This window comes from Trichoplusia ni, chromosome 7 (genome assembly GCF_003590095.1).
Source record: "Trichoplusia ni isolate ovarian cell line Hi5 chromosome 7, tn1, whole genome shotgun sequence".
In the NCBI taxonomy this organism is placed as follows: Eukaryota; Metazoa; Arthropoda; class Insecta; order Lepidoptera; family Noctuidae; genus Trichoplusia; species Trichoplusia ni.
The window spans coordinates 15,310,481-15,324,950 of record NC_039484.1 but is presented as its reverse complement, the minus strand read 5'-3'; the positions used below and the strand labels follow the sequence as shown (position 1 = coordinate 15,324,950).

The window sequence follows — 14,470 nt, the reverse complement described above, 5'->3', positions numbered from 1 at the left end:
TAAGTGTTCAAGTTGGTGTATGGATGGATATTTGCTACTCTTTTACGTGAAAACCACAGGACGAAATTAGACGAAATTTAGTACACAGATAGTTTCAACCTGGATCAACAGTGAAATCCCCATTTTAGATTTGTAGCCGGCAGAGCCGGGCTACAGCTATTATGAGACGTTTTATAAGTTATATGATTATAAGTTATAATATGATGATAGTGATTATAAGTTGTTAAATGATGTACCTACGAGTGTTATAAAACTAATGAAATCTTAAAAACTATCTAAATTTTTATATTACTTTAGCCCCTATTAATATCATTTTTAAAAGTTTGAAACCTATCGCATTTAGATGCTTACATAGAATTCATTTTACAGCGCTGCCTGAATATGAAAATTTTTAGTTATACAAATATTTGCAAAATATCGGAATATTTTCTAAGTAAAAGAGTAATATTAAAGTTATGTAGACAGACTACCTAAAAAACTAAAAGTTTATAACTCTTTTTACTACTTTTGATAAATTCTATTATTACGTCTGATACGCACCGTCGCTTGTCTCTAAAACTTTTGCATTAGATTGGACCCCGTACAATATAAATTATACCTAAATATTCCTAGTTGTAAAGTTAATTACAGATAGTTTCATTCACCTGTATGCGCGGCTCTGTTATAGTGCAGTTGACAGAGATTGCTTATTACAGAAGATTTAGCTTGTGTGTCAGTGACAAATAAATGAAAGATGTTTAATTGCAAAACGTTATTGTATCTTTGCAAGAGTTAAAAGAATGACGGAATGTCGCTGAGCGTATATATGAGTTCAATTGCCGTACAATTACTTTTTTTCTTGAAGTCAATGTGAAAATAGCTTAAATAAATAAGTAGTACATTTAAATAATCTAAAAACCGTACTTTTAAAAAACTATTTTTTTTTTCAAAATCGGTGCAGCCGTTTCTGTCGCTGTAAATTGCATTGTCATCGGGTTTGAGTCAGCTAGATCATCGGAGAGTGCCTCATAATTAACGAAAAGTGAATGTATGAAAACGTGGGAAAATCATGTTCTTCTTACAACTTACCAGAATTGAGCATATTATTGATATCCTCTAGAAATTCTTCTTTTGTGATCTGCGTGTCTGTGAACAGGAACACCGTATCTTCAACATGGAGTCCAGCTCTCAAATACATCTTCCGAAGGTCCTCGTGGAATTCTGGTGTGTCATAGTTTCTCTTCAGTTCCATCCCCATACACCTGTATGTCAAAATTGTATTGAATGATATTTCCTAACGTGCCGGGTAAAAGAGGTTGTATAGGTTTATACATATTCGTGGAGGATAGAGATATTCTTTTTATGAATTGTATTTTTTTATGAGACGAGATACTTATTTTAATTTTCTGAACAATCTATAAAAAGGCTATTTTCATGGCAATTAAACACCTTTTACAATTACCCTTATTTAAAATGTTTTCACAATGTTTTGCAATAAGGCAAGGAAGAAGTGGAGTTGAAAAGTAAATTTCCTGAAACTGAAATTCCTTTATCTTGTGATGCTGTATTGTTCTTTACGCGGAAACGTGTAATAACGTTTCGGAGCACAGTCGAACAAAGAAAATTGTCACGATAAAGAAAATTAATGATATAGCACAAAAATATATATAAATTGCTAATTTATTAACATATCACGAAGACGCAATACCCTCCTCATTTACGATATAATTGCTTTCTAACAATAAAAAAAAATATTTCAAAGAAAATATTGGGATCTTCCGCTGAACACTCTATAAATAAACAGGGTCGGATTCCGATTACAATAACAAGATCATTAGGGAATTTTATACATCTGCCCACTGCTCGCTGGAACAAATACCCAGGAAATACTGAAATATCATACCTTTTTTTGTATTGTCACTACATTTTATCTATTGAAACTTGTGGCTCAAGATGTAGCTTGGGCCAGTTTTAATGATAATAGATTAAAGGAAGTGCTCTAAAGGTTTTTAATACGTGCGGTTAAGAAAATGCGTCATAATCGACCGTCTTTGGTTATAGATTGCCCATAGATTGGAAAGACTGTAGATCGCTTTTTGGAATAATTTTCAATTTTATATTTCTACAAATCCCTGTGACGAAACACGAAAACTAATAATAAACTGATCTTACAAAAGTTCCTTATTTCCTCTGGGTTAAGAATAAAAAAAAAATTGATATAATTAGCCACTTAGCTTGAGTACTATTAAGAATGAGCGATCAAAACAAGCTCATCTTACCCTACATATTTGTTTCAGAGGGGTCAGCTGAAAAATGTTATAAGGGTACAAAAAAAGAGCTTTTTTAAAAGGGAAAACAGAGGAATTTATAATTCAGGCAACTTTCGTCTATCTAATAATCGCCTTTTCCCTAAACGTGGTTGATGTTTACTGAAACTTCATGAACCTAAAGCTTCCATGTCGAGAATTCAAGATTCTGTAACTATCAGACGGCATACTAATCCTCTTGTATGTATATCCGTGTACCCTGCAGACACAAGAGCATACACCAAGGCAATTCCCGAATATCAGATTAGGCACGTCTGTTGGATTAGAGTATCAGTTTGTGAAGCAAACCCGGTTAACAAATATATAGGCGTACAGTCACGAACGGCTGGGAATAAACGGCGGATAGCTCAATGCAGCGAGGTAGACGGATTAAGTTACTATTGATCAAAGCCTTAGTTAGTACCGTAGTTATGATAGCGTAGCACTGAAGCGATAGACACGGTATGAAACACTACACAGGTACTATCGAACGTGTTTTTAAATTGATGTTTTAAGGACGAGTATTGAAAAAAAAATTGTTTATGCTCCATATCGTCGATATGATTGCCCGTCATAGTATGAATATCAAAATTCTGACTAGATTGCATACAACTTAAGCGAAACGTTTGAAAAACGGTATTTACTAAGTCGGGAGCTTAATTAGTTTTTCAATTGAAACGCGGACGCCTAGGGGACTAAAATACATATGGACTAGCGAACCTACAAACTACCCATTTGATTAAATCCCTGTGTTTATATTGTACGACCAAAATGTTGTTTGCCAACCACAGAGAGCTGATTGCTACACGTCGTTGCCATAATGCAGCCGCAGACCAAACCATCGCAAAGGGATTGCGCTTTTTGTCGCAGGTAATTGCTTTGGTAATGAGATGGCAAGTGCTGTTTAGCGAATAGTTTATTTTGGTACAGACCTATTTCGAAAAAGATATAATTAATTTAACAGCAATGGCCGCTCAATATTTCCGAAGAGGAAAAAATGTTTGTAAATATTGTAGCCGGGTTTGACTTTTAATCAGGCAATTTGCAATACGTTTTTGTGTTCATATACAATATCGAAATTATAATGTATCTCTACATACATCAACTAATGGGTTTTTTAGTGACTGGAGATATCAAGAAGAGTCTAACTTTGTCCTTTATATGTAAATATGTAATTGGAATTCTTTGCTTTTCTTTCTTCTTTCTCAAACATCGTAGGTTGGTCTATCTTCCTCAAATGTTTTATTTTAAGGCGTGGTAGTTAGCCATATAAGCTACATATTTTAGTTGATCTCATGAACAAATAATTTGAAATTTGTTGCCATCAATTAGAAAGGGAAAATATCCGGCTTTATTCTTTTTAAGAAATCAAAGCATACCATTTCAGATTTATCAGGGAATTTGTAGTATCCTCATAGTCATTTGATTACTCGTCCTTTCAACAAACTGAGTTGAGGTAATGAATAACATGTATTCACGTAACGTACTTGCATTCGTTGACATGTCCGGCGAGAGTGGCAACGCTCCTGCGGCCAGACCCTCCGGGCCCGACCATGAGGCAGTGGCCCCTCTCAGCTCGCAACACTCGGGCAGTTCGGACGATATGCTCTACAGCATCCTGGAACAACACGAGGTGCATCTCGGCACGAGCCGTCGAGTTGTATTCTTCTAGATATTCCTGTAAAAAAATAAAGAAGTTTTTACTTTTATTTCGGCATAATTTAAATACTTGTCAGCTACAAATCTGTTCATGACAAATAAAACTGATGAGAAAATGGTTTGAATAACGTTGTGAGGGATGAGTCACATACTTTTAAGTTATTGTAATCTGTAAACATACTTTTAAGTTATTCTGTGCTACGTTAAGTGTTGTGTATAAATTATGGCAATCGCAAGGATTAAAAGTATTTAGCTTTGGCAAATGTTCACAAGTAAACGCTATATTATGAAAAGTAATATTATAAGGCTAAGTTTAATTCTGACCCAATCATTATACATATAATATTCTGTTGTAATCTTTTTCTCTCTTGAGCACATTTTCTAATGCCATCATAATATAGAAGAGACACTCACCTTTAGAACAGTCATAAGCTTAGCTAAATCTGGTATTTCAGCATAATTTCTGTTCTCTTTTGGGACAGCCGAGTTGATAAAGTCTCCGAACAATAACAAGGGAGGGTGTTCAATAATCGGATCATCGGGAACGTCTAGTATAGCCGTTTGGAAGTTCTTCTGGCACACAACGCTCATCAAGTGGTAGAAGTAACTCTTGTCTTGGACATTGATCAACCGGTCGTGGAATACACGTAGACACTCGTGGTAGAATAATCTAAAAACGTTCGCATAGTTTAGGTTCAGTACATTGTTGTCGCGGTTGTCTGCGAAAGCTTTTTTGCTCGGTACCAGATAATGAGGATCGATGGAGCACTGTAGTTGTGTTAACCGAAGGAAGTTTATAGTATCTTCATCAAATCTAAGGTACTAATTGTGTTAAAGTTAGAATTTTGAACACAGAATCAACAAATTTTAATACCTGAGCATTCCTTGTGGTGCCCTCATATACGAAGCATCAGCCTGCAACACTCCCTGCATGCACTTCGATAAGTCTCGCAAGTTGAACACGTAGTGGGACTTAGCAGGCGTCGGTAACAGTTCAGCGCATATCTTAAGGTACAGCTCCACAGCTGCATCAACTATTGGACCGCCGAGAATCGACACTTCGGCTACGAAGTCCTCCAAGTGACCTCTCAAGATTGCCTGGTGATGAAGAAGTTTATAACTTACAGGCTTCTAGGATTTTATATTAAACCATTGGCAAGAATAATTAAGTATGTTTGGCATGTTATATATTATATGGATTTATGGTACATTTATTTATTAATATTATATTTTATTTTATTTAATAGATAGCTCTGGTTGAGGTGAAACCCATGATCAGCAGTGGGAGGGTAAAGGTGATGATGATAATGATGATGTTGATGATTTTTTTTTTTAAGTCTATTTTTCAACGTCTTTCATCGAATCGGAATAATGTACAAGTCAAATTAACAACGATGCCCTAATATTATTTTATGTTGCGTTTTTTTGTTTACGCGTTACCTTCTTTGGGCTGGAAAACTCACTTTGGCGTTTTTACATGTAATGCAGTCTATAGACTGATTTCCTAAGAACGTAAATTTAATAATCTTCTTAAACCTTGAAATATTAGACGACAAACCTTGAATATAGTTTTCATAGCTTCAGAGTTGGGTGCAGATATGTAGAACATAGCGAAATGTCTGACAAATCGTCCGGTGAGTGGGTTTCGACCACCGCCGGGAGGCGCGCACGCACACGACAGCACCACGTCAATAATATCCTTCCAATACAACTTATCCCGATCGTAAACACCACCAAAGTCTAAGAATTGTCTGTTTAAAACAATCGAATACAAGTTAGTAATTCTATTTTAAAGAACCTGTAATCAATTTCTAAATACAAAAGCTTCCGTGCTAATAACTTACCGCAAAAGTTCTATAGTCGGCTGAGCGCCGTAAACATCTAATTTTGGCATATTGACATCATCAATGAATATTATGACTTTCTTTCCTAGAGGAGCTCCAATAGCCTTCCGTGGTCTTTTGTCTAATCGAGATTCAATTACTTCCTGTTCAAAAACGTATAAATAATAAGCGATCGATGGAACAGACCAACAGAGGGCTTTTCACCACGTCTTCGAGTAAGATTTGTAGTTGTGGAGTTAATCACATTTTCACAACTGCCCCTTGTCAACGAAACCGCTCGTATGGATGGCAATGACATGTCAAAGTCACAAGATGACTGCACGGATAGTCGAGTGGTTGAGGTCATCACACCAAACGCACTTTGCGCGACGTGTTGCGGTTTCGATCCCCGCGTAGGACAAGCATTTATGCATGTGAATTGTAAGTTTGTAAAAACACCCACGTCTCAAGGACTAAATTCCTTAGTGCGGGAATCGTTTAAAAAATAGGCTATAGAAACGGAATGTAATTTCCATACATTATTTACGTGAGCAAAACTTATTATGTCACTTGGCTACATGGGGTGATATAGTCTTACTTAAAGATGAAGTGGTTCAGGTTTCAAATTCCTAATGTAACATATTGCTCTTACTTGAGTTCGACCACTGCTGGTTTGTGCCGAGAAATTAAGGATACATGGTATGTAGTAGCCCCCTACAGACATTTTGTTCAGCATCTCAATCGCGATGACCGTCTTACCCACACCTGGAAGACGTCGAAAGCTATTTAAAAAGGTAGAAATTAAATTGCTTAGCAACTATAAAGGCTTACATTATTTCTCAACCCTACTTTAAAATTTAATTAGAAGTAAAATTAAACACTAATAGTGGTCCAAAAAAGATAAGATATTAAATTAAACTATTAGAGTAAGGAAATTCTGATAATTTCGATCTCGAACCGAAATCCCTAAATACACAAAAAATAAGTTATGATTAATAATGAAAAACGTTAATACCTGTGTTCCCAGTAAACATGACAGGTTTTCCACAAGAAAGAAGTTTCTCGAAAAGATATCCATAACGTACTGTATCAATAGTGGGCACGAGAGTTTCGAAAAATGGTTTGTTGCAATCATACAGAAACTCAGGAATGATTTCTGCCCACACTTTGAGTCTGCGTTGTTTCGTATCCATGTACATGTCGAAGAAATTGAAGCCAGATGGCATGCTGGATAAAACATCAGGGTCGTTAGATATTTAGACATCAATGGAATCCTACTAATATTGTCAATCCAAAGTTTGTAAGTAACGTCGGATGTTTGTTACTTTTTCACGTAAAAGTCACAGAACGAATGTGAAAGGAATTTAGAACATAGCTTTATGCAGTAGCATATAGGATAGTTTTTATGGTAATTTTATATCGAGGCATAATTTCGATTTGTAGCAAATAGCCTGGAAAACGGCCTACTTGAAATATATTTTTTTGATGTTAATTTCCCCTATATGAATAGTAAAAAGAACTTACTATTCGGCCTCCTCGTAGAGTTCGAACTGTCGTTTAATTAGCTCTTCGTACGTTTTCCTGTTCCCTTCGAGAATGTTCCCGCCGATGCACCAAATATAGCAGAATATAAAACAGTGGGCGATGTACACTTTTATGGCGGCCTTGTCCGGGAAACGTTCGCCTGGCTCCGAAAGCAAAGCGCCCAAGAGATAGCAGAGAGCCGATACCTTGCTGATGTCCACCTATATGTAACATTGTTTATTCTGTCGTGTAATATATTACATACGGTGATGCTCGCTATTTATTACTTGAACTTGGCTCAACACGCCACCGCGTGAGTTAATGTACCAACTACTTAATACTTCTTTTAAAACAAAGTATAGGCAAGGTCTAGACAAAAGACTGCCGATAAATTATTAAAAGCCTGAATCTATGGTCTAAGGTTTGTAAAATTTGGAATTTCTTAACAGAACTGAAGTTTAAAAATCAAGCCAAGCATGTAGTACCTGTTTTATTCCCACTTTGCATTTAGTATTAACATATCCAAATCCAACGTCGAGCATCTGATACAGTTCGTAAAGGAATTCAGAGTTTTCCTGTGTAAAGAGGTTCTTTTCAACGCTCTCGTCTAGCCAGGATCGCACAAAAGGCAAGTAGCCCATTTCATTAGGATCGATGTATACCATGCCGCATCGGGACACTGTAGCCGGTGACGCTTGAGCCAAATCAGCTACCTTTGAGTCAAAGAAATCAATTTAAAAATTTCAATACACTTATGTAGATATAGCAGTAGGTACTTATGTAGTAAATATATGAAAATAAATAAAGAATTAAACATTTACAAACAGGTTCTTTGGCAAGATTAAATCATGTCAAATTTTGAGCTTAGTTGAGGCTTTTAGTCTAATGACAACAATAATGTGTGAAATTAGATTTTTCTGAAGTATGTTAACCGTTGAGAATGTCAAATATCAGTTCAGTGAATGTTATTAGTTGCGGAGCCATATTGAAAAATAACTAAACCTATTCTTTTAATAAAAAATCACACTCCCTTTGTCATGGCCTTCCGAATGGCTAACCATGGCCGTACAAAGTGTTGCTCCTTGCTTTTATTTGAAAGCATCCAGCCGGTTACAAACAATTTTCGAGGACCTACTCAAACGATACCCATAAAACATAGTATTGACGGGGTGTATAGTGCATAAGCTACATACCTACCGCACTGTAGCATGGGAGACAGGACACCCCAGACCATGGCTGGACCCCCCCTCCAAATTTGGTACCCCCGGACGGTCACCCTTAACCCCCCCTCTCTCACCCCTCACACCGACCCTGAGTGATGTCTATTTTCATATTGAAACCCCCTCGGTCCCCATGTCTGCGTGCATTTTAACATGTGTGCATTTATGATCAATACTAGGCAGACATCCGTAAACGAAAGTTGCCAGACATGTTGACATAGGTACCTCTACGTATGTTCGATAACGTTACCTCAAACAGCATGTGAACGTAGGGCGTAAGTTTGATCCTCTCAGAGTTGGATAAACATAACATTTTGTTGTCGTCTAATACAGTATTCATGTTTTCGATCCAAACCGCGTCGACGGGGCCGTCGCATATCAACCACTGGTGGTCGGGCTTGGTACACTAAAATAATCAGAGCATTAGAGATTTCCATTCTGAATATTGCGTAAAAGGGGTTTCTTAAAAAAATACTAAGTTCTAAGTCCATGTTAATCCAATTGGCTAGAGAGACAGCTACTGGTTACTTAGATATTATTTATAAACAAAAGCAAAAGTCTTTGTGAAAGATTGTGAGAAAAAAAAACACTGTTTGCCTACCTATATATTTATATCTCATATATGTCGCAGTTAGCGATCAGACCGCCATTGTACCCTTACATTATAAGTTCTTAATTTCACTGATATCATTGTATCGTGTACAACAATTAATAATGTACACCATATACGTGTCACACATATCTATTTAAAGCTGATTTTATATTGATCGTGTTCGATTTACAATACCATGCAGAAGTGTATTAGCCACAAACAATGTAATAAACGTGTTATTTCTCTAGTAAGTACTTAATTGTAAAAATATTAAAACTTGAAATTGGTTCTTGAAATATTTAAAAAGTCTCAGAAACTTGAACTAATTTAGAGGTTCCAGTGTTTTTTTTAAATAAATATTTATTAAAATGAATCATGATTAAAATTTTCAAGGTAATTTTAAAGCTACTTGTAGAGCAGTTGATTAATATTTTTATTACATCATCATGATCATTATAATCGACAGAAAATACGAAAAAGTAATTCTAAATAAAGTAAAACGAAATCTACTCACCGTTTTTTTAAGAGGCAAATAAAGTAATAGGTACCGCATGCATGACAAACTAAGATATTGGTAATATTAATCTAAGTCTCAGTAGATATAATATTATAAGCCATTATCTGTCTCTCCTGACGGAATTAAAAAATATGAACAATCCCTCGGAGGATTGTGTGAATTCTTACTTGGACAGCTGTACGTAGACTAAGAGGCAGGATTCCATCGTGCCATTCGAGTGTTTGCAAATTGACTTCCCCGTACAGTTCGCCTATCGTAAGACTCTTGGGGTTCATTATGTACTTATGTACTTTCTGATATTGAGCTCCAGGGACTCCGTTCTCCCAGAGCCTCGTGTAAGTGCCTCCTAGTACCTAGAATAGGTTTGCAGAATGTAGTAAGGTGAACCAAAGCATGGGTTGTTAATGTTAAATATGTACACTCAGACTTAGGACAAGGATTTGTGGATCAATCAAATGCTTGTTCTACACGGAGATAAATCACGTAACATGTCGCATTCAGTGGGTTTGGGTGGTGACTGAACCACTCGGGTATCCGAGTAGTCAAATATATTGTATGTTTATAAATATGTTCGTAGAAAACTATTAAAAAAATGCGTGCAGTGAGTATTTAGTTGTTAACTTACATGCAAAATGACGGTCTTCCCACCACCGGTTGGGCCGACCAGCATGACACCCCACCGTACAATCATAGTCTCATGTAATTGAATAACTTTACGAATTTGACATTCTTCAATTTGAAGTTTCTTCTCTAGGATAACGACTCCTAAAATTATATACTTTGTATGAAAAAAAGTTTTTCCCAATTAAATATATTATATTTTCCATTCACCCCTACTTCCTATTACTCTCGATTCGGCTCTTTTTGTAACATCGTCAAGGCAATAATAGGATGCCGCCAAAAAAAGTAAAGTTTTGTAATTGGTCATTTCAAGGGCCGGGATGAAAGTTGACATAATAGTGTCACTTACTGATGACTTCCTCCATAACACCATAGTCTCTTTCGGGTAGTTCAACACCTGGGAACAGATCTGACAATATCCCAGCAAACAGTATTGCATCCGCTGCTAAGAACTTTGGAAGGTTGCTGTCGTTGAGAGCGCACATAAGGGTCATCTCTTCGTGTTGGTCAGGACTTGCGCGTTTTAATGCTCCAGCCATCACCTAAACACGTTCACAATTTTGACAGATGAATTCAGAATAGAGTACAAAATATTTTCTATATTCTGTGCGGAGAGAATTAAGTAGATAAAGAGAATAGTTTTGGAAATATAGAGACTCTCTCAATTTCAAAACCATTCCAAACATATTTTCTAGGCAGGCAGACGTTCTTTCATAAGATATTGCATGTACCTTCGCATCAACTATTGAAGGATCTCCAAAAAGACTACCGACGATTATCAATTATGTCGTAAATAAGAGGAAGCAAAAGGCATTGAACAACTTTGAATCATGAGACTTTGGTTCTATCTTGAGTATCATAAGGTATTAAAAAGTTTACATACCAACACGCTCTTCACGGCTCTCATGCCGAAGTCGTAGTGGTCCTGTTTGGACAGTTGTTCACTGGATAACTTGTACATCTGTACCATCTTTTTCGCCAAACCCTTTGAGGATTCAAATCCTTCCGAATACAGGATTACTTCGGCGATCAAAGCTATAAAACAATTGATCAATATGAAGGTGACACTGTGTTTCTCACTAACTTAAGACACATTAATACAATAAAATTTGAATATGTGACAAGAATAGTAAGTTTAGTACAGTAACAGAAAGTTTATGAATATTTCTTTAGCCAACAGAATTGTTGAAGCTATATTCAAAATATACCTGGAGTTACATATTGAAAGCAAATATCGTTCACAATAGTAAACAACTTTCAACATTAAATCTTTGCCTTATTAAACAACTGAATGTTTATATTCCCACAGCTATCACACTACGCCATATAGTCTCAAATTAAGCAAAACATGTTACGAGTACTATACACCAGTAACTGATAAAAATACTTATACACGAGCATTTAAAAATAATCTTAGTATAGATAAATTACACCAAGAAGCAATACAAATATATCCGTGCTCATCCCACAATCAGTCCTGGGCGGGAGTCGAACCCGTGACCTATGTTATGGAAGTTGGGTGCCTAGCCGCCAGACAAACAGTCTAAACTGATCTCCTTACCGTAATCCGGCACCATCATAGCTATAGGACGGAACAAGGCCTTCAGGTTATCTGGCAGTTCGGTCCTCCCCGCGTAGCCAGGGTTCATGGTGATGAAAGCTGCACAACTGCGGACTAACTTGATTTCTCGGCCCTCAAACATAAATCTGTTAAAATGTTATGATTGTTGTTACTTAAAACTTGGAACGAAATCAATAACTATTATTATCTGGCGGCACGGTAACTATGTCAGCTATTTTGGCTAAGCCAGCGGCTTCGTTGGCGTTTAATAGTGACTATGGAGTATGGGCAAGTGTCAAACCCAACCGAGCAAATCAACATCATTAAATTGATAGTCAGACAGTTTATAAGTAATTTTGTGTATTTAAAGTTTCTAGGAAGCACCTCGTTATAATATTTCTACATCATTGAACTATATGTTAAGTAACACTTACAACAGTTAAGTCAGTTTAACAAGCTTGTAGAACTTGTACGATAAACGCATTAACTTGCAATCGGTAGAACTTTCTGCAATTATTACCTTTCAGCGCGATTTTCAAAATAAGAATAGAAGATAATAAGAGAATAAGTAAGAAGAGAAACATACCAAACGTTAAGTGATCCCGTGCAGCAAGCATTTTATTTTTCATCTTTAATTTTTATTTAATTCATTAGATTTTTTTGTACGATTTTATCACATTTTTAGACTTATTAAGGATGTTTACATTAGTTCTTAGTTACTGTTAACTGTTTGCACAGTTTTTGTGTGTGGATGATTTGCAAGAAAGATTAATACATATTCGGGCGGATAAACTGACGTAAATATATATGTAGGTATATTAATGGTAAAGAGTTACTTAAATAAACTTGTCCAGCTTTAGTGTTTTTATTAATTGCAAAATTTAGTTTTATAATTCGTATTAATTATACCTAGAAATTATTTTTTCCGATCCATAGATGATGACCCGGAACCCTTCGAACCTAAATTGTACATGGCCAATTTTTTCGAGTGCTCTATCCCCATAGTAATTACTTACTCTGGGAAATTAGTATTTGCCTGCACCTGCTGCCTTAGTCCTGTGGTTATGATTCAACATTATATAAGTAACTGTGGCAATTCTAATTGTTGCCATTTGTTTTGCAATTTAAAACATTTTATAATCATTACGTATTATAGTTTTGTCTTTTAATTAAGATGTGACTATTTTGTTCGACTATTTTGCCCAGCAATGGAATTTTATAGAGAATAACTGAAAGGAATAAGTATTATTTGAATTGCTGCTAAACGCTGACTCCATTAAAGAGAGTAAACGAAGGCAAATCTACGAGTAACAAACATAGCTTCAGTTTGCTAGGGTATTTTAAGTGACAATGATATGGTTTTAGATGCGGTAGTAAAAGGACTTTCTTTGAAATTGACGGAAAAAATAAAATTGTACGAAACACGCAATAATGCACTGAGCTAAAAATAACACATTAGCAATTTTTGCAACAAATGTTACTTACCTCGTTGGGGTTGGTTGGCAAAGCAATTGAATAAATATTTTTTGTATTCGTACATAGTTTTGAATCAGAGGTATTTTTAAAATTTTGTAATTTTTTATTTTCTGTCAACCCCATTTTATGGAGTTCTATTAAGCCAAGAAAGAATATGTCAAAATCTAAGTTTAATAAAGTCTTTATTTCGTTCACCTGCTGAGTCTGGCGACCTTAGCGTTTCTGATAGTGATGAGTTGCTGCGCGATGACAGACAACACTTCGATGTCGATACGGTTGAACTCGTCGAAGCAACACCAAGCCCCGGACGTCGCCAGGCCGGAGAAGAAACGGCCCATCATTTTGTAGTCCAGACCTGATTAGATCATTAACTAAAATCAATGACATTTATTGAACTGCTACTAAACCCTCTATTCCACTTCTGTTCGAAATTAAAACATAAATACATCGACATCCTCTGGTTTCAATAAAATTAGAGGATTTCTTACTGAACTTTAACAGAGTGTAGGGTACTGTAAAATGCACTATGCTACCAGTTCAAGCAACTTTTAAAGGTTATGACACTTGCTAATTATAATGAGCGGCAACTTTAAAAGTCCTATACCGATTTATTAGTGTTCAGACGCAAAGAAAAGGCATGACTAGGTGTTTGTAAACCATTTGAAGGTACTTTTATTTTTTGTTTTAACAAAATTTATCAAGTCCGATAAAATAAGAAAAAGAGTGTCTTCCTCTAAACTTCGGACAGAGTTACTTTGAACTTTAAGAAACTACAACGGAGTGAGTTCTTACTCATTGTCTTCATACGAGAAAGGAGTGGCGACTTCAAGTTAGTAAGTAATAAATAATTGTGTGGGAGGCCATTAGTGCGGAAAAGTTAATATCTTAGTGGATCCATGACAGTATTGATTGACGTGGTTGATGAGATTGATGAGACGTTTGAGATGGTTGGGTTATGTTATTGAATGTAAGTTTCCATAGAACCTAAACCTATATTACTTCGCGGGGGTATAGATTTGTCCCTTGATACAAGACTTACGAGCTAAGCTCGTTTACTAATCTTCATAAAGTAGAAACTATTTCCAATTAGAAGTGAAAATAAATATTCACCAATCGTACCAAACATTAGAATAAAAAATATCAACATTTTACGAATTTGCACATCAATTGCTGTCTGTTGCGGGCCTTCATT

At 36.0% G+C, this 14,470-nt stretch overlaps 1 protein-coding gene across 1 annotated transcript in view; it reads right to left on the bottom strand.

Moving 5' to 3' along the window:
- LOC113495978 (dynein heavy chain 6, axonemal) overlaps positions 1-14,470 on the bottom strand; it is a 58,930-nt gene that overhangs the window by 32,035 nt on the left and 12,425 nt on the right. The window contains exons 24-40 of the mRNA XM_026875006.1: positions 13,474-13,633; positions 11,803-11,948; positions 11,125-11,276; positions 10,591-10,783; positions 10,246-10,385; positions 9,788-9,973; positions 8,762-8,917; positions 7,777-8,004; positions 7,292-7,512; positions 6,783-6,994; positions 6,420-6,532; positions 5,789-5,931; positions 5,503-5,695; positions 4,819-5,042; positions 4,359-4,614; positions 3,773-3,963; positions 1,069-1,241 (exon numbers count right to left, since the gene is read on the bottom strand). Of these exons, the coding sequence (XP_026730807.1) occupies positions 1,069-1,241; positions 3,773-3,963; positions 4,359-4,614; positions 4,819-5,042; positions 5,503-5,695; positions 5,789-5,931; positions 6,420-6,532; positions 6,783-6,994; positions 7,292-7,512; positions 7,777-8,004; positions 8,762-8,917; positions 9,788-9,973; positions 10,246-10,385; positions 10,591-10,783; positions 11,125-11,276; positions 11,803-11,948; positions 13,474-13,633 (3,087 nt within the window). The remainder of the gene's footprint in view (positions 1-1,068; positions 1,242-3,772; positions 3,964-4,358; positions 4,615-4,818; positions 5,043-5,502; positions 5,696-5,788; positions 5,932-6,419; positions 6,533-6,782; positions 6,995-7,291; positions 7,513-7,776; positions 8,005-8,761; positions 8,918-9,787; positions 9,974-10,245; positions 10,386-10,590; positions 10,784-11,124; positions 11,277-11,802; positions 11,949-13,473; positions 13,634-14,470) is intronic.